This window comes from Marmota flaviventris, chromosome 16 (genome assembly GCF_047511675.1).
Source record: "Marmota flaviventris isolate mMarFla1 chromosome 16, mMarFla1.hap1, whole genome shotgun sequence".
Classification (NCBI taxonomy): Eukaryota; Metazoa; Chordata; class Mammalia; order Rodentia; family Sciuridae; genus Marmota; species Marmota flaviventris.
In genome coordinates, this window is record NC_092513.1 from 2,134,608 (window position 1) to 2,159,140 (window position 24,533).

At 55.7% G+C, this 24,533-nt stretch overlaps 1 protein-coding gene and 1 long non-coding RNA gene across 8 annotated transcripts in view; one reads left to right on the forward strand and one right to left on the reverse strand.

Annotated features, from left to right (window-relative positions):
• Window positions 1-576: 576 nt before the first annotated feature.
• Window positions 577-24,533, forward strand: part of Mbp (myelin basic protein) — a 105,213-nt gene continuing 81,256 nt past the window's right edge. For 5 of the 7 annotated variants that reach the window (XM_027935302.2, XM_027935307.2, XM_027935304.2 and 2 more), the window contains exons 1-2: window positions 577-693; window positions 22,876-22,947. In XM_027935302.2, the coding sequence (XP_027791103.1) occupies window positions 22,897-22,947 (51 nt within the window). In that variant the 5' untranslated portion in view covers window positions 577-693; window positions 22,876-22,896. Of the gene's footprint in view, window positions 694-19,945; window positions 20,043-22,875; window positions 22,948-24,533 lie in introns of all 7 variants that reach the window. The other 2 variants (XM_071602623.1, XM_071602625.1) reach the window with 2 other exon arrangements.
• LOC114092728 (uncharacterized) lies at window positions 3,209-4,826 on the reverse strand. The gene is made up of 2 exons (XR_003582792.3): window positions 4,580-4,826; window positions 3,209-3,500 (listed from the first exon to the last, which is right to left on the reverse strand). It is a non-coding gene; the product is annotated as an uncharacterized lncRNA (long non-coding RNA).

Sequence of the window (24,533 nt, forward strand, 5' to 3'; positions counted from 1 at the left end):
CTTCAGGTCCTTGTCCACCACCCTCACTGTAAGCAAGTCCCTGCAGTCAATCGATCATGTTGGCTGGACCGCGTGGGGAGGGTGGACCGGGCCAGACTCTGCGTTCACCTCGGTGTCCTGCTGTGACACGAGGCGGGGAGTTACATCTGGCATCTGGGCCATCTGGCGCGGTCTGGGTTGGGCAGGTATCAGAGGCCAAAAGTCCAGTGGGCAGCGGTTCAGATGCAAAGCAGTGCGGGCAAAGCCGCGGCCCCGAGGGCTCGCCCTGTGCCTGGGTCCCCGCGCGTCCCAGGAGTTGCGCCAGCCGGAAGACCTCGGGGGCGCGGGTGGCGCCCTGCGCGGGCGTCCAGGTGGGGCGGCGCGGCTGGCGTCAGCGGGCGTCTACCTGGCTCGCAGGAAGCCGGGGAGGCGGGGCGGGGAGCGGGGCGCGCCAGCGCCTCGGAGCAGCCGCCGTCAGTCACCGCCGCCGCGCGCCAGCGAGAGCAGCCTCGGCCCCCGCGGCCCGTGGCCCGTGGCCCGCGCCCGCCGCTCGCGACCCCGGAAGGCAGCGCCCGCGGCCCAGCGGCCCCAGGCTGCCCGCGCTGCCCGCGCTGCCCGCGCTTGGCGCCCGGAGCAGCACTCCGGGCCCCGGCGGGGAGCACGGCCTCCTGGAACCCGCGGCGACCCTCGGGTTGGAGCGCGAGCACAGCACCGGTGGGTGATCCTCCCGGACGGGCGGGGCGGCCCTGGAGCCTTGGTCTCAAGCCCTCGGAGCGGGCACCGCGGAGCCCTAGGCGGACCCCAGCCCGGCTCCCCGAGGTGCGGCGGTGGGGGGAGGGGCGCGCTGTCCCCGCGGCCGGACTCCAGGTCCCTCTCCCGGCCCGGGGCGAGCGGGACTCACCTGGGCAGCTGCGCAGGTGGCCGGGCAGGTAGCAGCTCCGAGGTCTTGGAGACTGCACGACCCTACCCCCTGATCACGACCTCTGCAGGTGGTCGCAGGTGTAGACGCCAGTTCACAGAGACGGGGACTGGAAGCCGAGGCGATTCCGGAGTGGTCTCCAGCCAGGCCTGGGGACCCCCGGGTCCCTGAAGCAGCGCTGGCCGAGGAGTGGCGGCGGGAGATAGGGGAGGAGTTTAGGGGTGGGAGGTGACAACGGTCCCAAGAGGCCTCCCTCCTTGCGGAGAAGGGGTGTAGTGGGCAGGGGAGGGGTGGGCTGGGGGTCCTTTCCAGCCAGTGTCTCTAAAGGACACACCTGTGGCCCCTGGACATCCTTGCTCTCGCCCTTCCCCCCAAGGAGAAGCAGTTTCCCTTTGAGCAATGAGGGCGGAGACTAACGCCTGGGTCCTGGCTTCCGCCTCCCGCTGGGCTGTCTCCTGCCCCTGAGCCTGGCCTGTGCTGCCCCGCAGCCCCCCCTGGGCACATCTGCAGCTGGCACCTGCTGCTCTGGTGCCGTGGTCCAGTACTCTCAGCCTTCCCTCGGCACCCTCCTGGGCTTGACAACAGGATGGCCAGGTTTCAGGTGGCCCCACATCCACCTGCTGTTCTGTGGTCATTCTCTATCACTCTGCGCCTTTCGGGATGCCTGTGGGCCTGGCAGGACCAGCGTTCTGGCTCCTACTCTTAGGCTGGGAGCAGTGCTGGTGTAGCTTGTGAACTTCCCAAGGCCGTGCTTTGGTGAAAGGGGCTGAGCCGGCCATGACTTAAGGTGGTGGGAGAGAGACATGGTTCAGGGCAGGCATCTGCCTGTTCTGACCACAGGACACCTGACTAGGAAATTTTTCCAAGGAAGGGAGCTTTGGTAGCATCCCATTTAAGACTTATGTTTGTTGCAAATTTTATCCTGCTGAGCTGAGGGAGCATTTTGCAGAAGGTTACGGATTGGTTCCCAAGATGGTTCTGTTTGAGGCTTACCCCTGCCCAGTGGCTTCCTGGCAGGTGCCTACCAGTGATGTGGGTGCCTCCCTTAAGGTTGGGGTCCTGGGGAGCAAAACTCAGCTGAGAGCCTGGGACAGAGCCACACACCTGTAGTGATGACAGAGCCCTGTAAAGGTGTCCACAGCCTAGTGGAGCAGGTGTCCACAAGCCCAGGGAATCTCACATCCTGGGGCTGAGTTTTTTAAGTGGGGGTAAGCAAAACCTGAGGCAAAGAATTCAGTTACAAATGATGGGGAATGTTGGTACCACAACTCCCAAAGATTTAACTTTTCTAAAATGATCACTGCCATTAACTTGGGGTTAAACAAAAACTCTTTGGCTCAAATTCACTTTGAAAATCTTCCTACAGTCATGTATTTCTGCCTTAAGAAGAGAAGGTGTATGGTGCTTGTTTTAGATCTGGTGTTCGTGGCTCTGCCGTGGTTTTGAAGGCCCGTGTTTCGCTTTTGTTCATGGTGGAAACAGGTGTGTGCACAGATTAAGTATCCACAGAAGCCGAAGGAACAGGGATGCATCCTTCTGTGAATTTCCTACTTCTGCCTGAATTTTTAAGCATTCACTGAAGGTTATTTTTTGTGAATTCTAGTTCTTTCTGGGTTCTTTTAAAACGTGTCATGCTTCAGCTTAACAGTGGCCCCTCGGCCTGTTAGAGTACCAGGTAGCATCTCCCAGTCACTGACAGCAGCCAGGAGCTTCTGAGAGCTGTTTGCCATTTCATTTAATTGTCATAATTGCCCTCCAAGGCTCTCATCTGAGGTCACCACTCTATTAATAGCCTGGTCCTGACTGACCCGGGGGTGAAGTCCGTTGCCTTAGGGGCACTCAGCTGACAAGAGACAGCATTCAGTCCAGGGAGACTTCCACAGCTCCAGGGCTGCCCTGCCTGGCCTCAGTGAGAGGACACCTTGCAAGGTCCACTGCGTTTCTCTTTTACAAATTCCACCCTAAGACGTGACCACATCCAATAGAACATGCTTCCTTTTCAGAGCGTCTTGACCATGAGGGAATTGTCATCTGTCCCTGTGTCATCCCTCCTTAGCTACCTTTGTTGTCAAGAAAAAAGGGAAAAAAGTATTCCAACAACAGTGCAATTTTAAATAAGCAGCAAGACACCTCTGTTGACCCATTAATGCACTGAAGGGGGCGGGCACTTGTGAGATGGAAGAGGCAACCATACAGGGAGCCCGATGCCCCAGAGCAGAGATGGCATGCGGGCAGCTGGGACGTTTTGCTGGGCAGATTTAACTGTCAAAACCTCTAGTAGGAAGACTTCAGCCAGAAAACCAGAACCAGTGGATCTTTATTCCCCGTTTATTGCAGTGGAGCGGCCGCTGCTGTGGAGGGCCATGGGCAGGCCCACAGTCTGCAGGACAGCAAGGGTGGCTGCAGAGGAGGCTGCTGTCCACAGGCAGGACCTCCTGCCATGGCCACAGTGATGACTGGGGATGCAGGGTCCACAGCTGGCATGGCGCTGGACTCGGCGATGGTGAAACTAGGAAGCTGTGGTTCTGAAAGTGGCTTCGTCCTGGGCTCCCTGAGCAGCACCAAGTAGCTCTGAGGCACCCTTATAAAAACAGGCAGGAGTCTAAAGACAGGCCAAGGCGAGAGTGTCTGAATATACAAAACTTTCAGAAAGTCAGTAATGTACAACAGGCTGCCCCAGAGTAAATGTGTAGCTGAACAGTTTCTGTGGTTCAGGAAAGAAAGCCCAATGGACTAATATAGTACCTCACGAACTTCAACCCGTCTGCACTCAGAGAAGTAAAAATCAGAACAGCTTGCCAGGGGGAATGAGGTTGACCAAATCCTGATATGTGCAGGCACAAAAACAGCACAGACCCAGTACTAGGTGTGACAATAATGCACCAATAAAGACTAAAAAAAAAACAAAGCAGCATGCCAGGTGCTGTGGTGCACACCTGTAATCCCAGGTACTCGGCAGACAGGAGGAGTCCCAAGTTCAAGGCCAGCCTGAGCAACCAAGCAAGACTCTTGCCTCAAAATAACATACATGGGGCTCGGTGGTAGAGTGCTTGTGTAGCATGGGTGAGGTACCGGGTTCAATTTCTGGTTCTAAAAAAATAAATAAAACAGCAATCTGATACTTTTTCACGAGTGTCGTACTGACGAGAAGTTTACGTTCTGTCTGTGCCACGCACTGGAGGAGAGGCAGTGAAGAGCTGCACCATGGGTGGGAGGGGAAGCAGGACAAATGCTCCGAGGAGCAGCCTGGACAGGCTGGGCAGGGCCCTTCCCCAGTCCTAGCAGCTTCCCTCCTGAGTGCGCCTACCCCCTGGGCGGCACCTGGTCTGCAGCAGGGGAGCGCATCGTGGAAGCCACGTGAGAGCCGTGTCCAGGGAGCTGCAGATGCACATGCGGCTGCAAGAAGGAGGTCAGAGACTCCGTCCTCCTCCTGCCCTCCCCAGAGCACATCGCCTCGCGGCTGGAGACGTGCGTGTGGTTCTGTGTCTCTTGGCCGTCAGCAGAGTCTGACAGCCAACACAAGCAAGGTCGGCCACGTGCCTGTGCAGAGAGCCCCCTGTACCCTCCCAGCCTCGCCGATCCCTCCACTCTCCTCCCTAAGCGTCATCCTCTGGGAAATGCTGGAAATACGCAGGCCCTCTGGAGGTTGGCTTCTCCCTCCCAGGGGCCCTGGCCACTCACCAGCTGCTGAGTGCGGCTGAAGCTCAGGCCGTTCCTTCTCACTGCCCCGCAGTGCTCCCCGATGGAAGGCCACGTTTGTTCGACCTTCTCCCTTTGAAGGGCACTGTCTCCAGCTTTGGTTCCTGCACATGAGCGGCTATGAGCGTTTGTGACAGTGTGGTTTTCACTTCTTGGAGATAGTTGCCCAAGACGGCCATTGCCGCTCCACATGATAGCACGGGTGTGACTTCTTAAGAAACCGCTGGCGCTTTCCTGAGTGGCTGTATGTCCCACCGGAGGTCCTGAGTGACCCTATCTCTACGGCCATCCCCCTTTGGTGTTCCCTCTGCACTGCAGGGTGTCAGGTGCTCTGGGGGGGGGCGCGTGTCCCCAGGGCTGGGGTGCAGGGCCATCTCCTGCATCACTGCCTTAGTCCTCGTCAGTGAGGACCGCTGCTCTCTTTTGCCTGTTTTCTCATTGGACCGTGGCTTTTCGACGGCTGGCCCTGGCTTGGGTCTGCATGTCTTCTGGTCACCAGCCTGGCGGCTGCAGTCTCGTCCCACCACTTCAGTTTCTCTCCACCCTCTCCAGCAGCGGGCCTTCTGCACAGAAGAGGATTTTCATTTTGATGTGTTTCTCTTTATTAATTTCTCTTTTGTGGACTGTGATTGACATGGAGTCTTGGAATGCCTCAACTAGTTTCAGGCCCGGAACATTTCTTCTGCCGCCCCCCCCCCCCCCATAGGATCACGTAAGCCTGTGATCCATTTGGGGTAAATTTTTGTTTCACACATGAAGTTTAGATTGAGGTTTGGCTTGTCTTGTGTTTCTCTCCCGGCCAGTGAATGTCCAGTGGCTAGGGGACTGCTTGATGGAGAGATCCTTGCCCCTCTGGATTCCTTCTGCACCATTCCAAGGGTCTCCTGGGTTGTCCATTCATTCCATTGAGCTACATGTCCATCCCTCTGCCTGCACCACAGAATCTCGAGGCAGAATCAGGCAGAGGGAATAGCAGGGAAGCAGTGTTTGGGCTTGATTTTCATCATAGACCAATGCTGAACCTAACATTATTAGCACAGGAATTCAGTGTTGTCCTGTGCTGTGTGTCCTCACAGTGTGGGTGCTACAGGGCTTCAGTGAGGGGCGGCACGGTGACACTGTTGGGCACATCCCCACCTTCTGGAGTGTCAGCTGACGGTGTCTCCTCCAGAGCTGGGAAGGGTCAGAGTCCCAGGACAGCTTCTCCAGCAAACAGCATGCAGATGCATGGGGTCCTCCAGGGAGACGCCAGCCCACACCCAGGGAGCACCTCCCATGAGCTCTGCCTGTTTCCACCTGGCATCTGATCAGAAAACCCCAAACACAAGAGGTCAACACAGGCACAGAACGTGCATGCCTGGGCCAGTTCAGGGGCCTAACAGGGGGCGGACTGGCTTGGTAGCAGGATACCCAGCCCCCAGGTGAAGCTCCTGCCTGGCCGGCCGTCCCACTGGGGTGTCCAGTTCTCTCAACGGGATCAGCTGGCTCGTGCTTCTGTTGGGTGGTCTGCAGGCACCTGCACCCATCTCTCAGAATTCTCATCAAATCGGAGTCCAAAGCCCCGCCTCTGGCATACCATACCACGTCCTGGGGACTGGGCCCAGGAATATGTATGTTAGTGGGCTCCCCGTCAACTCAGAGCCTCTGACCCAAGTAGGAGTGGGTAGCGAGGGCCCGTCTGTGCGCAGGCTCACACAGTCCCCCTCCGACACGTGCTTTATGTGCTCAAGAGACCCTGTATGCTTCAGCAGTAAACTGCACATATGTGGAAAGAGTGACTCATTGATGCAAAGTTTTATGTTGGCAGTATATTTTTGTCTGTATCACTTATTTTTGATCCTTTCTCCACGTTTGGAGAATAGCATTTTATTTCCTGCCCGTGGGTGCTGCTGTAACTGACGAGGAATATTTAGCTTCTCGTACTCCTCACTCAGTTTCTCGTGCAGCTGGAAGTCAGCATGTTCTCCAGACCTGCTATGGAAGCCAAAATTAGACACCTAGAGCACATGCCAGCCCCTTCCAGACAACTCCCCGCCTGTCTTTGCCTTACCGCGTACCACACTGTGCACCTCAGGGTGAGTCAGGAGAAAACAGATGCAGTGCCTACCCTCAAAGTGCTGATAGCTTAGAAGTCCACAGATACACTGCCCAGGGCAAACATTCGCAGAGTGTGCAGGACTTCTGGAGGGGGCCCGCTCTGGCAGAGAAGGCATGCCCGGCAGTGTCTGAGTGGCGATCCGTGCCCCCGGGGAGCGCTCCAGGTCTGCAGCCTGCACTCTCCCGGTGGCTCCCTGGGATCTCCCAGAGCACCTCTCTAGCCACCCTCACGGCTCTTGCTGGTCTCCGGTGCATCCCATGGACACGGTCCTTCCTGAAGCTGCCTCCTTAGCCTGTTCCCAGGCTCTCTCCCTGTGCGGTGTTGAGAAGTGCTGGCCCTCTTCTCCAGTGTTCTCTTTGTCCCCATTTTGTTAGAAGGGCTGAGAATGTCCCATAGTGCACTGATATGCTGGGGAACTGTTAAAAGTTTTTATTCACCCAAATTCCTACCGAAGCCCATTGGCCTAATATTAGTTGCAGGAATAGGTAGGTGGATTCTGCTAATTACCATTATCCAACTGACGCGTAGCAAGAGCCTGGAGTTTTCAGAAGTCGTGTGTCTGAATCTGTTCTCTGCTGATCAGAAACCCTCAAAACAATTGAGACATGATTTCCTCAGCGTAAATTGTTGCTTAAAAAATCAAGTAACTAAGGTGGGTTACTAATAAAATAAACAAAAAGATCCTTGCATAGTTTAGGGTTAGGGTTCTTGCATGTGTGTGTGTGTGGAAGGTGGGACACAGGGACAGGGTGTTTGGGTTGTTTTATTCTACTTCTTTCAGATGTTTGAAAACATAGTAACCTTGGAATATCTCAAGACTCGGCTGCATTTCCTCCCTGAAGTGCAGACAGGCGTGGCACTGTGGAGGCAGAGGAAGTGCACATGCCCCTGGGTCTTGCTGCTGTGCGAGAGGCTCTGTGGCTCTGTGAGCAGATGACGAGTCTTTCCTCCTGCCACTGGGTTCTTGTGCCAACACTTATGTGTGCTGAGAGGGATTAAAGCAGATATTAAAAGCTAGTCATTACATGAAGGGGAGGTGGGACACGGAAGGCACAGATACGGCACGTTAAAGCACACGGGAAACGTCCTGTTTCGAGGCTCTCCAGGTGACGGGGGACGTGGGCTACTGAGTGAGGAATTTAGAGAGAGGCAGTACCGGGATAAAGCGAGCTGTAGAAACTTCAAGTGAATTTTAATACAAGGGGAGGTTGAAACCTGGACAAAATGTTGTTTATTTCAAACAAAAACAAACCAAGCGGAAAGCTGCTCTCCTCGTGGTCGAATGTGACCTGGCCATCTCACCGAGTCCTGTGTTCCAAGCTCAGCCTTCGCTTGCTGCCCACCACACACGTAGAAGGATGTGAAGCTTTTACCCTGGGCTCCACCCAGAGAGCTGTGTGCCCAACCTCCTTCCACTGAGCTACATTTCAGGACCCACCGTCCTCCATTGGGTGGTGGCTCTGAGGGTAACAGTCCTGTTCTTCCAAATCCGAGTGTTTCCCGGTCTTCCTTTTGGGAGATCGTCCCAGCCACTTTGCCGACAGTTCTCAGTCTCTGCTGTGACGGTTTCATGGTGAATTATGTGCATTTCACAGAATGGAGCCACCTCTGATGAGTCCAGGGGAAGCACAGGACATGAGAAGTGCAAATGCTGTAGGTGACCTCCCGAGCCGCAGAGCCATCTGCCCGCCTGGAACACACTCAGGAGGCCTCCAGGAGCCTGCCGCCGGGAGAGGCCTCCGCCACAGCCTGTCCCGACCTAAGGAGGGGGCATCTTGTGTCACCTAGGGGCCTCTGCTTCGATTGAACACAGTGGTTGTGTGACTCGCACGCCAGCAGAAAACCACGAATCATACCAGAACCACCAGAGGTCAGGGACCACCCGTGTGACAGGGAGACCCGGAGATGCAGAAGGTGGTGATGGGCGGAGAAGAAGGGCAGGAGAGCCACCCTTCCCTCCTCCCAGCCGGTACACCTGCACCTCGCCCCACGTGGCAGCCCCAACCACAGCCGGAACCCGCCATGCCCCTGTGCAGCTGTGCAGCTGGAGGTCACCTGGCACCGCTGGTCACAGCAGCACCAGAGGCTGTGTGCAGTGACCTGTTCCGGAGGTTCCTATTTCAGCAGCACTGGGACAGAGCTTTCAGGAGAGTGTTCTATTCCCAGCATGAGGACTTTGGAAAAAGGATCTGATTCATAGAAGACGCCTCCCCCGGAGCTGTCGGATGTTTCAACATATTTAACCAAGACTTGTCATGGTGATGGTGTGCTGGGTGCAGTCATCTTGTCTGATCGAGGCCACCCTCACCTTCCGAGGGGCAGCGTCTGCTCTGGAGATGCCGGGAGCCAGGCGGCTGCCAGCAGGACCTCTGTGCCATGGCCACGGGCAGGGCCCCGTGCTCTGGGGGTGCTGGCTCCGCTCCCTCCTCGCTCCAGCACTCTGCCTCCCTGGGGCCTGGGGCGCTCAGCCTGGTGCTCCGGGAAGGAGGCGTGTGGTCTGCAGACCAGCCAGGCTCCTCAGACATCCTGCCCAGCTCCCCTCTGTGCCCAGCCCTGCTCCTCGGGAGGGGCTCATGGTAACAGCGGTGTGCCAGGCACAGCATCTGAGGCAGGTCCCTCCCTGGCAGGCCTCCTCCTGCCCTGGAGTGTCCCCGGCTTGCCTGGCTGCGGAGCACACAGTGGGCCTCGCACAGCCCTCGTCAAAGGCCATGCCACAAGCCCATGAGCAGTCTGATGGCCTCAAACTCATGTGCAGGGGCTGCTGTGTGCTGGGCACACCTGGTCAGGGCACCAGGGTGGCTCTAGGGCTCTGCCTGTGCGTCCCTCATTCTCTGCACCATTCTTACTGAGCATCTGCCCATTGCTGGCCCCAGGACTTGGATTCGTAGACACACCACGTTCCTTAACAAGTGTAACTAGGGAGTCCACACCTGTCCTTGCAGTGATCACAGCAGATGCTGGGGGCTGAGCCTCCTGAACCAGGCCCCCATTCCTGGAAGTAAAGTCAGGTAGGCTCAGAGAGCAGTGGGCCTGGGGAGGGGCCTGCAGCAGGATCCAGGCTCCTGCCCCCATCCGTTTCTTCCCATTCCATCGCACTCTGGCCCTTTCAAGTTGGCTTTGCATTATCTGGATGTCACCCTGTGTGTTTGGATTCTCTGTTGGGATCAAAGAAGAAATTATTTGTTGACTAGTGTAACTCTGGAGTCGATGTGATTAAGATGCTTTTAAAAAATAATTTCAGTGTAGACATGATTTACCAGTCATGCCACAAAATTGTGAATTTACTCTGCCAAGATGTTTGCAGTTTTCAAACCCTAATCTTCACTTCTTACAAAAGGCATTCCTGGAAAATCTTGATTTTTGTGGAGTGATGACATTACAAAGCCTCAATATAGAGGTAATAAATCATTGCTTTTGAAAGTCTATGGATCTTCTAGTCCCAAAGACGACATTTAGATATTAAGCGGCATGCAGAAAACCCTCACCAAGTTCAAGTTCAAAATGCAGGCTTGCTATCAGCCTCATATGTACGCTGCACACCTGGGGCTTGGTTATTGAGTTACTCTCTTAAATCCACTTTTTCACTAACAGAGTTGTGCAAAATACCTAGCTTAAAGACACATTCCCAGAAGGCTCCGCTGCTTATTGTTACTCTGATAGTTTTCATAGGAAGAAAGTAAAATATAAAAGCTTCCTCAAAGTGGCTCACGTTTTTGTCATCAGAACAGACATGAAGAGGGTGAAATGGGGAGGAACTGCCCCTCGAACATTTCCACGGGCCTATTTTCCTTAAAAGTCCAAGACTTAATGCACAGAGAACCCTCTTTCTGTAGCACCAAGTCCCCTGGTCAGTTCCGGCTGCACGACAGCAGGAACACAGCTCAGCTAGACCAGGGGCTGCTGCTGGGCCTTGTGGTGGCCACTCTGTGGGCTTGTGACACATGGTCTCCCTAACCCTCATGCGCTTCGGCTCTGAGAAGTGGGGATTGTGAGGGGAGACAGCCTGTTGGGAGCAGTGGGCACTCGGCACAGGGACACCTGTGTGTGTGCCGCCTCAGTGGCCTGCGCCCAGACCCCGCGTGCCTCTCTCCTCACTTTGCTGTCTTGGGGCGGGCCTCCCTCCCCGTTCCTTAAACATCCTTGTCACTTGCTGCATTCTTGAACTTTCTCTGCATCTCAGGAAGTTCAAGACTAGCCAGAAAAGGTGGTGTGCCCCTGTGAAGATGCAGGAGCCCTTAGGAGGTGGGCTCTGAGCTGCGTCCTCTACAGGGCCAGAGTGGGGTTGACCTCACATGGCAGTTTTTCCCTCTGATTGGAATCTGCCAGGTTCTGGAAAGGTCCGGGGAAGTCACTCAGTAAACTGCTGTGTGCCCATGCAGACGTGAAGCCTCTGCAGATGGGCTCTGAGCCAGGTCCCCTGCTGGGAAGTTCTAATTTCCCTGGTTACGATCTGCAGGTCTCAGAGCTCCAGCCCTAGGACCCTTAGTCCTATTTTGGGAAGGGTTAGGTTCTTTTAATCATGACATCTCCTGGGGCCAGGAGCATGTGAACTGGCCTGTAAGGGGCCTGCTCCTTGTCCTACACACTGGCACCAAGAGCCATCACGTCTGACGTCCAGGAGGCTGGGCCGCTCTGGAGCAGACGTAGGGCTCACCGAGCCCAAGAAGCACTGCTGCATCTCGGCATTGCTGACCCTGCTGAGAGCAGCGCCCTCCGCCTGCCAAGGCCCAGCCCTGGGTCATGCTGGACGTGTGACCCGTGGTCATGCAAAGTCGTCCCTGCTCTGCTGGGGAGGGAGATGCACATGGGTGGGCTGACCCGGGGAAAGGCCCAGTCCAGTGGCGTGTACCCCAGGACGGTAGGGTGCTAACCAGCGGTCTCCACAGCACTTCCAGGAAGTGAAACTTGCCCTCGCGGTTTACAGATAAGGAACGTGGGCCGCATGCCCAGAGCCAGCCAGGGAGGGCAGGAACGGCCCTGCTCGCTGGGGCATGTCTGCCCCTCCAGCCTCCACAACTTCCTCCCGCCTGCCCTGGGTGGGGCCGCCACGCAGGCCTCTCCGTGACGGGGCCCACCAAAGCCAGCAGAGGGCACGTGCATTCCTATGAGTAAGACCAGTGTGACTGCAGAGCGGCGATGACACGGGGCAAAGGAAGGACAAGCACGCGTGTGCCAAGGGAGTCCTGCTCCCCGCAGCTCCCCAGGGACCCTGCCCGGCCTGGGGCTGCTGGGAATTCCCGATGTGCTAGACTTGGGGCCACGTGGCTCCAGTCCCCACCCGGTCACGTGGCTTTCCTCCCGGCTTCCTGCATGTGTCTGTGACCAGATCCTCCTCCTCTATTCGTCTTGTAAGAGGCCCGCCCTCGCCCTCAGCTAGATAACCAGGTGAACCTTCATAGACCTGTTTCCAAGTAAGTCTCGTCCCCAGGCTCTGGGACAGAATTTGGACATATCTCTTGGGGGACACCACTCAACCCACATTTCCTGGGAAGGTGCCCCAGCCTCAATGGCCAGGCTGTGTGCCCATCTTCCCAGGCTCCACGCATTCTCTATGCATGTGCCTTCTACCATCAACATAGTTTTTTACACTTTATTTTAAATGCTGTGTTGATTGCTTTTCTTTATCAGACTCTCTGTGCAAAGAAAGCAGAGAGCATATTGGATGTCAGCAAAGATTAAACAGTAAATAGGCTTTGTGCAATCTACGCTGGGATAGTCACAGAAGCTTTTAAAAACTGCCAACATTATCAGATTGTATTTCTAGTTATTCCTAAAACACCAAGAAGCAAGAAGCAACAGTAAGAGGAGGAGATGCCTAAGAAATCTTATTAGGCTGTTTTCTGATACTGTAATGCAATACCTGAGGCAGATTGACATCATAAGGAAGGGGGTTATTTAATTCACAGTTCCGAAGGCTGACGGTCTGGACTCTCGTGCCAGCTTGGCAGGAATGTGTGGTAGGCTGAGGTCACATCATCCCGCAGGAGCCGGCAAGGCTCTGGCTCTTAGGACAACTCACTCACTCTCACTCGAGAGCTGCTCTAGCCCTCTCCAGGACAGCACCCCAACAACTAAGCACCCACCAGGTCCCACCTCCCAGAAGTCCCACCACTCAGCACTGCAGGCTGGGGACAGCTCCCGTGTGAACCTGGACACCTGAACCACATCCAGGCTGCATGAGGGCAGAGCAGGCTGCCGTCACTGGCTGTCACCACCCCATCTGGACATTCACAGGGGACGGTGTTTGATGTCCCCTGGGGACTGTCTGTGCGTAGGGGTGGTAAGTGGGGCCTGCTGTCTGACTGCTCATGGAGGACTCTGGGGACTGGGCATCAGCTCCCTCAGGTGTGGTGGACGGCCTGCGACAAAGGGGCCATGCTGACGCTCACGTGGGGCCATCCAGAACCTGCCCAGAGGGAGACGGAGCATGCCACCCTGCCCTGCCCGGCCCCGCTGGGCAGAGCCTCAGCTGCGCCTCTGCAGGGCTGGGCTCTTGGAGATGAGTCAGAAGGAGACCCAGGGAGAGAGTGGACAGGAGGGAGGGGCCACCCCGACCCAATAAGTAGGCCTGGGCGCCCCTGTCCAGGGAGGCAAAGAGCATTGCTGCCTGTTCCTCTCCCCAGGACTCACTCCTAAGTTCACTGGGCCGAGAAAGGGGCCCATGGGCATTTCTGACGCCCAGACAGACAGCCCCAGGTGTGTGCCAGATGCGAGGGGCTGGGAGAGGGGTGGGTGTGGCTTGCTGTGGCCACAGGGCACCTGCTTAAGTTGTGGCCCATTCTGGTCTGTGAAAAGGTGTTTTCTGTGTGTGTGGTTGTGTGTGCACACGTGTGTGCATGTGTGTGAGTGTGTGTATCTGTGTGTGTGCATGCATGGAGTGCATGCATGTATGTGCTTGTATGTGACAGTGTGTGCATGTGTATTCTTGTTTGCTAGTGTGCATGTGAGTGTGAGTGTGTGTGCATGTGCATTCGTGTTCGTGTGCATGTGTGTGCATTGATGTCTGTGTGTGAGTGTGTGCATGCGTGTGTGCGTGTGTCTGTATCCTTCCATGGTGGCCTTGCTGAGGGTGGCAGCTTGCCGCAGTCTGGCTGGGCACAAAATCACGAGCCACTCAAGCAGGAACAAACTTTATTTTTTGAAACTGCCTCCAATGTCCAGTACCCCCTGGAAGATTTTCGATCCACCCACGCGGCCTCCTCCCGGACCCGCAGAGAGAGCTCCTCCCCCGGAACTCCCTCCTCCTGTACTTCCCCAACCAATGGGAACTCTCCAGGAGTCCCGTAGCCGGCCTAGGTGAACAGCAGGAGTCCAAAATCCATATGAATGCAAATCTTAACATAATCATATCATCTCAATGGCTAGCTGGCGTCACCTTTCGACCAAAAATGCCGTGCATCATATACTTGGCTCTTAGCATCAGCTGTCCCCTGTGTTTTGAACAGAGTGGCCCGAGCACTGGTGGCCCGAGGGGTGACTGTGCACAGAGGGCGGGTGAAGCCTGTGGGTACAGAGGAAGGGGAGGAGGGGCGGGAGACGGAGGGAGGAGGAGGGGAGGACAGGGATGCTGAGGGAGGGGAGGCTCCTCGCTTGGCTTCTTTTTCCTTCCGACCTTGTATCTCAGGCCTGAGATCCTGGCCTTGGGGTCTGCTCTGAGGTCTTCACAGTAGGAGAGGCAGAGCTGCCCTCGGACTCAGGCTATCGCAGCCACATTTTGGGTGGGGGTATTTTATCTGCAGGAGGACAACATGCACTCCTCTTGCTGAGCCGCACCCACCCCCCAGGCCAGCACCAGCTCTGATCTCAGGAGGTCAGCCACTGAGGCCACAGAATGTCACCCTGCAGCCCGGGGCTCCGCCCTGGGTTCTGGAGAAGAGGCCTCTCGAGAGGAAGCCGCCTGCCGGGGCTCTCTCTTCCTCCTGCTCTGCAGCCTTCGCGAGGCCCACTCTGTCTTGCCCTCAGTACTCCTATAAAGGCCACGAGGGTGGCCCTCTGGACCTTCTGCTCCTCCTCTTTCACCACCTCTAGTCGGGTTTCCTCTTTCCAGGACACTGACCTTTCTGTCATCTGGACTCCACACGGCTCTCTCTCTCAGGAGTCCGCACACAGTCCGGGGGTCTCAGAGCCCGACTGAGATTTGCAGATCCACCACATCCTTTCCTAAATGGCTTCCTCCTGGAGTGGATGCTAGGTGACCCGTGACTATGAAAGCCTGGTCACACACATGGGCGGTTGCTCAGTCACCCCTGGGCAATACTCTCAGTCCAGGGGATTCCCACATCCACCACGGGTCACTTGTGCTGGGCGGTGCCTTGTGCCAGAGGAGACCAGAATCTAGGAGCCAGCACTTTGACCCTGAGGTCCACTGCAGGTCTGAAGATGGGGCATGAAGTCCACTGACCTCTGAAGTCCAGTGAAGACCCGGACCCACTGATGGCTAATAGCCAAGCCAGTGGGGTATTACAGACACTGCCTCAGGGATTTCAGAAATCAGAGAAGACAGAGAAAGGTACTCTGGGATTTTTAAGTCCTGTTAGCCCAGGTACCCACTATGATTCCTGCTTCCTGAGAATCCCTGTAAGCAGAGTGTGCTGAACACATTTTTTTAAAATCAGTCATAATTTGAATCCTTTGCAATGAATCACTCTGTGCCTGTTTAGTTATGTGTCATATTTTCCAAATACCGAAAGAGTCTTATTTTTAATTTAGTTGTGAAGCAGCTCTAACAACAACTTTTCCTAAACCCTGGCTGAACCAGGAAAGCTTGCAGCAGGTGCCCATATGCCCCTGCTAGAACCCTGGGAAGTGCAGTCCCCACCCGGACGCCTCATGGCCAGCTAACAGCAGAAGATTGTCTGCTAAAGGGGGAAGGAGAGGAAGGGTGTTGGGGAGAAGGTCCCCGCCACACATCATGGGAGATCTGTGCACGAAACAGTGCATCCAGCATGCTGGGCAGTTTTAGGGTTGCTGGTGTCTACAAATCAGAGACCAGGAAGCTCTTTTCTATAAAGGGCCAGACTGTGAACTCTTGGGCCGCAAGGTGGCCATTGCACTGCCCACTCCAGGGGTGCCGAGAAGGGGTCGGGAGGAAAGAGGCCCACAGAAAGCCGCAGTCAGCACAGCTTCACTCACAGAAACCGGGGAATCCTTGGGCACGGGTCACCATTTGTCGACCCCTGATCTAGAGGAAGAAAACATGTTCCTCGGAATTTGGACTCACATAAAAATAGAGTGGTTGACCTCTAGGCGTGGTGAATCCTCAGCAAGCACCTGGAGCTGGCTGGGAACTGCAGGCTACTGTTGCTCAGCCCTGGTTGGAGGCTGGCACAAGTAACACACCATCAGTGGTAGCTCATGGCCTCTCAAAAATGATCCCTAAGTTGTCAGGGATGCTTAATATTTTAGGAAGATTATTCTAAATTCTTTGAATTAAAATGTGAAACAATTATACTATAAACTTTGAGTAACCTGTTTTACATACGTATTGTGTATGGGAAATGAGGGGAGGCTAAATTGTAGCAAAGTTGTGACACCTCAGCTAGCACTAGAGTTTAAAGCAGAGGTCAGTGCCGCTGGTCCTGTTCCGGAAGCCAGCGCTGTTATCTGCATTATTTCTGAATTTGAAGTGACCCTCAGGCTGTCCTGCTTAGGTGTGCAGAGGCAGGACTGCACTCCTGTGCTCTGGGTTTGTCCTCTCGTTCCCCCTGCGCTGGGCCCGGTGAGCTTTGGGGAATGGAAGGACTGGTCACCTGCCTTTGTGGAGCTGGCGGTGCCCAGGATGCCCGCCCTGGATGGTTACAGACACGTGCCAGAGTGGCAGGTCCGTCACGGGCGAGGACAGCGTCCTGGCAGAGCATAAGATTGAGGGGTCTCATTTAGATGGGGCTGTTGGAGAGGGTTTCTGTGGAAAGTGGCATTTAAGGTGAAGCAAGACCTCTTGAGAATGTATGATTTAGGGACGGAAGTTGTGTGTCCTCCTCGTTTACTAATCCATAATTACAAGTAGACCAAGTGAAGTCAACATGCTGCAGGGTGAGGCGCTCCTCCGTCGGTCCTGCAGCTGCGGGCACAGCCTTGCCGTGGTCCAGGCGTACTAGCCCTGCGTGTGCTCCCAAGGCCTCCCTCTGGCCATTCTCCTTCCTGCTCCTCACCGCTCCGCCTCTGAGCTCAGACACAGTGGGCCGTGCCCTCAGGCCCGGGTCCTCCCTCCAGGACAGAGTCTGGGGCCTGGGACACGTGTGTCTGAAGCGCTGGTGAGGCTGGCTCTGCCGGCTGGCCGACTCCAGACTCTGCCTCCCTGCGCCAGCTGGCCTTCACCTCCTCTGCTCAGAACTGGGGACCTGGGGATCAGCCTCTGTGCTCCCCTGGTTGACCGCCCCCACCCCGGCCCCGTCCTCCTGTGCCCTCCCCACAAAGGCCGTCTTGCTGGCATATTCACTGTCATGTGCACACTTGGACAAATGCTTGACACGCGGGAAATTCACACTCATGCAAGTGCACACTTGTGTAAATGTGGTGGACTGTGGGACAGGAAGAAATGACTGTCAAGTATCCACATAAATAATTGCACCTGGCAAAATGATGAACTGCTCTCTGGCCTCCTACTCACTGTGAAGCAATTTATTTACTGAAAATTTCTTACTGCAAGAGGGTTGAGCTTTTATACCTAAAATAGGTGGGAAAGACTGACCTCTGGGGACAGAGGGAAGGCCCTGCTGGTCTCACCCTGCATTCTGCACCTTGTGAAACTTGCAAGTCACTCTCTATGGAAGGAAACCAGTGGCACCGGGGGCCTGCTGCTGTCCCCTGCATTTCCTTATGTGACCCTCTCTCCAACACCCCAGAACTCTGTACAGAGGAGAAATCAGAAGCTGGGAAGACAGAATCACTGACTGCGCGGTGTTAAAACCCCAGTCGTTCCCCCTCGTGTACTCTCACCACACGGCATTAGGCAGCAGATGAGGAAAGGCTCTGCGGTCGTCCTGTGTGTCCGGGCGCGGGTTGGTGGGAGCAGGTGGTGGCAGGCCTCTCTCTACTGAGTGTGGTTTTGCTGTGAGTCTCCCCCAAAGGCTGTTGATGCAGGAGTGTTCAGAGGGGAACTGACTGGACTGTGAGAGCTGTAACCTGACCAGTCTGTCCTGGTTTGAGGGGACTTGCTGGTGGTGATGTGGCTGGAGGAGGTGGGTCACTGGGAGCTTGTCTTGAAAGGGTCCATTGTCCCTGAGGCCCCTTCCCCCGCCCTGCTTCCTGGGCCAACAGGAGGCTGGCAGCCTCCCTCTGCCACACCCTTCCGCCATGCCATGCTGTGCCGCTTCCCTCGGGCCCAGAGCAGGGGCTCAGCCTTTGATGGACTGAGACCTCTGAGACTGTGGGCTCCAGATAAAATGTTCCTCCTCTAAGTTGTTCTTATCAGGTGTTTTGGTCACAGCAGTGAAAAAGTTGGCTGACACCCGGTGTTAATTAATAACTAAGGAATGCATGGTATCTCAGACCTACCAGAAAACTTGTTTTCTGTATAGAGCACATTCATAATGCATAGAATATCAAGATAACCCTACTTTTTTTGGTAATGCTACTTTTTTTAAAAAAAAGAGAATCTTTTTTTGTAGATGGACACAACACAATGCCTTTATTTATTTATTTTTATGTGGTGCTGAGAATCGAACCCGGGTCCCGCCGATGCTAGGCGAGCGTCCTACCGCTGAGCCACAATCCCAGCCCCAGTAACGCTACTTTTAATGAAATACATTTCTAGAGGCACGCTCACCTAGATGTGGCCCTTAAACCTCACTTTCTCCATTAGAATGAGAAGGAGGCTTGCGGGCTTATGGGTGTACTCACGTGACCCCAGGGCTTATAGAAACCAGAGGGATAAAGCACGGCAAAGATGACCCGGTCCTCCCCACAGGAGCCCTCCTCTCAGGGGGCGCCTGTCTCCCTGCCCACTCTCTCCCCACCTCCCTGCCCTGAGGCTCTGTGGTCTGACCTAGGCAAGTCGCAGCCTCCTGGGCCTGGCTGGCTGTGGCCGGCAGGGGCTTTCATCTTCCTGTGACTTCACGCTTCTCTGGACGGCTGGCGCCTCCCCCACCCCTTCCCTTGGCCATGTCAGTTGAGGGCTACAACTCACGTGGGATCCCAAACCCAGGGACCTGTTGATCGTGGAGAGCTGGACCGTGTGTCTTCAGCTGCTCCCACTGGCCCAGGTAGTGCTGGCCCCAGAAAGAGGAGAGACCACAGGAACAACCTGCCCTGACCCCAGCCCCCCCGCCGTTCCTCCAGCGCCCCTCAGGGCACCCGGCAGCCCCGACCCTGACCTCCACCTGTCCCCAGCAGCCCTGCCGAGGCTCAGGGAGTGAGGTCTTGCCCCAGGTCACTGAGCTGGGGTCGCACTGCGAGTTGTGGGTCTCCAGCCGCGCGCTTTAGAAGGTCTGAACTGCTGCGGAGGGACTCCAAGCGCCAGGAGCAGGGGCTGGTCCTCGTGCCCAGCACCACGGCCTCGATGCACCAGCCACATGGCTTCTGAGTGGGTCACTCGTCCCGGGAGCAGCAAGGAGCTGAGCTGCTTTGGGAGCCAGTCAAGACGGGGCTGCTTCCCAGGAAGTCGAGTCGCCGACCCGACCACACATGCTGAATGCTAGTCCTGTACTGAGACGAAGGGTGGGCATCGCGACAGTATCGCTAGGACTTCAGACATTCCGATGGCTGGGACCTCCTCGTGCAGGGGTCCCACTGTCAGTCTGGAAGTCTGTCGCAGGCCCCATAGAACCTGGATGCCCGTCCCTGTCCTTTCTGCTCTTTTAGGAGAAGCTGCTTCTTTGCCCAGGGGCTGAGAGTGGGCCTGGCCTCGCTGCTGCCCCCCCCCCCCCCGCACATTCCCCGGGCTTTCCTCTGGCTCCCTCCACTCGGTGGTACAAATGAGATAAGGTAAGGGTGGCCTCAGCACCCAGCCGCCTGCCCAGGGCTCTCCGGCTCTCAGCACCACCGGAAGCTCAGAGCTGGCCGGCTGCCTCTCCACCCTCCTGTGACTCCCCTCCAAGGCCGACAGGGACGGGGTGGAATCTACCCAGGCCGACTCCATGGGACCACAGGGTCGGGAAGCGAGGGGCCTGTGACCTGACTGTGCTTGCCATGGCCTGGTGACCCAGGGCAGGTACGGATGCTCACAAAACAGTGAGGCCCTGATCCAGAGCGCACGGGCTGTTGCTGTCTCTTGTCCCTCCTCCCGCCACTAAGTCGGTCTTCGTTTACAGGACTGTTTGAAAGTCTGTTCTGGCCTATGTCATCGCAGCTGATCCTGTGTCCGGGAGCCTTGAGATTCTGAGGTGTGGATGCACATCAGGGCCCCAGGTGAGAGCTGCAGCTTTACTGTGAAGCAGGACGAAGTTTGATCAGGACACACTGACCGGGAGGAGTGGACACGCTGACCGGGAGAGCACCACCTACCTCCCGAGAGCCGCTCGGTACCCTGTGGTTAGATCTCAGCTGTGTTCGAGGGCCCTTTGTCCCTAGATACCTCTCCTTTGCCCATAAGCAACTCCCAGATATTTACATTCCAATTTGGGACAAATCCGTAGGGTCTTTTCCCGAGGAGAGAACACCACTCTGGACCTGGCCGATACCAACTGGGGAGATGGCGTGAGGACAGATAGCAGAGGGTGGAAGGAAGCTGAGTGTGGTAGTGCCCAGGCGGATGGGCATCTGGAGAGGACGGACGGTGACGTGGGCTTTTCCAGGCCTGTGACAGGCAACTAGCCCACACCCAGGCGCCAGTCCTGACTAGGAGAAGCTCAGAATTCACGACTTTTGCTGTGTGAGGTTCTCATTCTTGTTTGTCCGTTTGTTTTGTCTGTTTCTTTTGGTGCTGGATATTGAACCCAGGGCACTACGACTAAACCACAGCCACACCTTCAGTCTTTTTTTTTTAATTTTGAGGCAGTGTCTCACTTAGTTTCCGAGGGCCTCATTAAATTAAGGCCGGTCTGGAGCTTGGGATCCTCCTGCCTCAGCCTCCCGAACTGCTGGGATCATAGGCATGCAGCACCGCTGCTGGCTGTGTTTGCTTTTGAATGGGTCAGTTCTTTTTTACTAAACAGAAGGTCGATCCACGATGTTTGATGCATTGTTATTCTATTTGTTCCGTTTATATCATGAATTCTCAATACTTGGTTTAAACCACACTGTGTGGATTTAAAGAGGGGTCAAATGTAAGCCCCGAATTCCCAGCATTCTCGTCTCCATCCTACAAGGGACACACCTACTCTCATTTAGACACCAAAAGGCCAAAAATATACTGTCTCTCTTGCTCCTTTTACCTTTTACCTTATCAAGCAGAGTAACACGTCGCCCCGACTTCTACTTCCCATTGAGAGGTTGGTTTAGGGCAGGCTTCCTGGTCGCCCCACTCAAGTAAATGGTAAGGTGGATGACGGAATCCTGTGGGAGCCTGCACTTTGGAAATGTACGTGTCAAACTATGGACAGGTTCCCTCTGTCCTTCAGTCGGCAGTGCCTGTCGCCACTGGAGCTGTGTCTTTGGCTGACTAGAGCGTCATCAGCACTGGGTCCAGGGTGCTGGACAGAGAGCCCCTCTCAAGTCCTGTGCGGGCCCCTGGGAGGTGTGGCTCACAGGCCCTTCCTGTGTGCACGGCAGGTCAGCCTTGCCATCCAACAACTGCTTCCCAGGTGTCCTGCTGCCCAGCATGTGTGTGGGAGTCAGACAGTGACTCCTCAGGTCCCTGCTTGGCTGGTCTCCACTTCTAGAACCGAGCAACACTTTGTTCCACGAGGTAGGACAAGCGTCTGACAAGCTGAGCAGAAGTTGGTCTCCTGGTCCAGAGGGCTGAAAGACACAGAATGGGTGGGTGGGTCGTCTCAGAGCTGCCCTGCTCACAGGCTCAGGGCCAGAGCAGCAGAGACCACGGGTTAGCGGCAGGCTACTTCATGCCGCCCTTCCCCGGGGATTAGCAGAGTATGACAGGAGCTCACCTGTGCCAAGAGCAGCCAGTGGGTCTGGGAGTCTGGGCTGTTACCACTTCCTTCCTGGAGGTTAGATAACTGCTCGGTTTCGGTTTGGAGACTGGCATGTTAGCATGGAGACTCCTTTTGTACGTTTACCTGGGCATGGGCCCGGCCCAGCATGGATCCCAGCAAGGGCCACCTGTGGTGCTCAGCAGCCTCTCGCTTCTCTCCTCCCGATTCCTGCGCATGGTGGGACATGGCCCCTGGGAATAGTCCAGTCACCAAGGGCCCTGGTCAGTGGGAAGGAGGTAAGCCAGGTATTGGCAGCATTCCTGTCTAGAGACTGGCCTCTGAGCAATGAGCCGTGCCTTGTATTCAAGACTCCTAACATTTAGGAAATTCCCCTTCCCCATTTTAGAACATAACTTACCCTGGGTACAGCAGAGGAGCAGTGCTCACATATTTAAAAAGAATGTGTCATGAAAAATGACACTTCTGTCTCTGTCCCCAAAGCCTTTGGTCACCAGGGACCAGGCCAAGCATGGTGGAACAAGTGGCTGACCAGCTCCTCATGGTTGCTGCAGGCCCAGAGAGGATGGGACAGGCATTCATTTTGAATGGCTTTGGCTAAAATTCTTTAGTTCTGTGCATTTTTTGGAGTTAAAGGTAAATGCACTTGTTGCTGAGGTTTGGTTCAGTACGTAAGAAGGAGGTCCACATGCTTGTTTTCATCTGACTTTATCTTCCCCGCAGATTCTGCAAATTCTTTGCATACTTGTGTGATGTGCAGTCTCCATCTGGTTTTGCCCTTCTGTGGTCTCATAGGTTCTCCCAGGCAGCAGGACTCACTGCCCTTCGAAGGGCCGGGCACTCCCTGACCGCCCGGTTCATCTTGTGTCACACCTGAGTGTGAGGTGTGACTCTGTGCATCTGCATGTGGACCCGTGTTGACATTTCTATGTAAGAGGAGACATGCTGGAGGGTGTCTGCTCCTGGGCAGAGCTCGGGCACTGGAGCTGCGCTGTTTCTAGCTCTTTGTGAGGTTGGAGGCAGTGGCACTTGCTAAGGAGATGGCTGAGGCCACATCTCCCCAGCTTTCAGGGCTTTGGCTTTCCCTTCTTAAAAATGAGTGTGACGTCTCACAGAGTTCCTGTTCTGGTGGGAAACCAGTGTAGAGAGCTGAAGTGCTGCCCTCCAGCTCACACCCTCCCCTTCTCTTGCAGCTCTGAGGTCCCCGGCTGAGGATGGGAAACCACGTGGGAAAGAGAGAGTCGAGTGCGGAGAAAGCCAGTAAGGTAAGACACTGATCCCACGTCCTCGTCCCCAAGACAGCAGTGGGTGACTCCCCTGAGGTGGCCAGCCCCGAGGTGGCCTCGTCACTGTCACCAGTCACAGTTGTCAGTGTATTCAGGACGAGTGTGTGTGGTCGGTGGGTCCTGCCCTTGGAGGGAAATAGAGGAAGGAAGGAAGAGAGGGATGGAGGCAGGGAGAGAAGGAGGGGAGAGGAAAGGCGAGACAGAGAAGGGAGGAGGAGGCCCAGAGGGAGGCCCTCCCTGCCCAAGGCCTTAGTCCGAGGTTCCCAAAGGAGAGATTACGCATTCCCTGCTCTCACACAAACACACTCTGTGTTTTCAGATGTCTTATTTTTTAGTAGTATTCCCAGATTTCATGCTGTCTAACCAGCTGCTATTTCAAAGAAGCCTGAGAATCTAGACCAATCTGAGAACCGTGAGACGGGTCAGATTTTTCTGTGCTCAAACCCCAATTCAGCATATTGGCTTCCAGAGCTCAGCCTCCCTTTTCTCTCTCCCTGGAGCTGAGCTCGGCCCTCGCTCTGGCCAGCAGCAGGAGGCCCCTAGCCCCAGGCTGGAGGACTGGTTCTGAATCCCCCAGGGGTCCAGTGATGGGAAACAGTGGAGCCGTTTCCCGAGGCCCTGCCTTCTGATTCCACCACCTGGTGGCTGGGGGAAGCCCAGGGCCCTCTGTCCATGTTACCCACTGTACCCCTCTGGTTCCCTCCTGGGGTTGCGCCCAGCCTCCACCCTTGTGTGTCTCCCAGGGAGCTGTCAAGCCCCCGAGACCCAGATTGCAGATGCCCACTGGGGGTTTCCAAAACCAAGGCGCCAGGTTCCTCCCTCTGCTGGCCCTGCACTTGTGCCAGCTGGGCTTTCCTCCAGAGCCAAGGGCCTGTCCCTCCTACCTTAGAACTCCGAGTGGGCCTTAGCTCACAGACTGCCTGGCCCCTGGCCCCTCCATAAGCATGTGCGGTGCCATCTCCCCCCACGCACCCCTCTCCACCTGTGCGGTGCCATCTCCCTCTGTGCCCTTCCCTTTCATAGAACATTTGGGAGTACAGATAAGCAAACAGAAAAACGCAGATTCAAAACCATCCCAACTCTTCCAGCTACTCAGACTTGACCTTGAACTCTGGCACAGTGTCTGCCAGCTTCCCCCTCAGGTACACCTCAGCCCTCTTTGATCAGGATGCTCAGCACCGCCTTGATCCCAGGAATGTCTCTGAGTCAGGGCCCTTGCAGTTTCCTTCTGAGTTGCATAAGACACATGACAGTCACATGGACCACAGATGGCCAGCGGGTCCTCATTGCCTCACTTCCTGTCCACTTGAGAATCAGTCCAGATTGTGAGTAAGCCTGCCCGGCATTGCGTGGTGAACCTTTAATCTACACTCAGTTGCAGGGCATGGGAAATGGTTCCGTTTCGTGGGCACTGTCTGTATTCTGCATAAAACCAGGCATGCAGCAAGACAAGACCCAGGGCAGTGCTTGGAGCTCGCAGGCTGAGCCTGGCCCACCCCGCCCCACCCACACAGCCGCACTTCCGAAATACCCAGGGAACTGAGCTGAGCTGATTATGGCCTTGA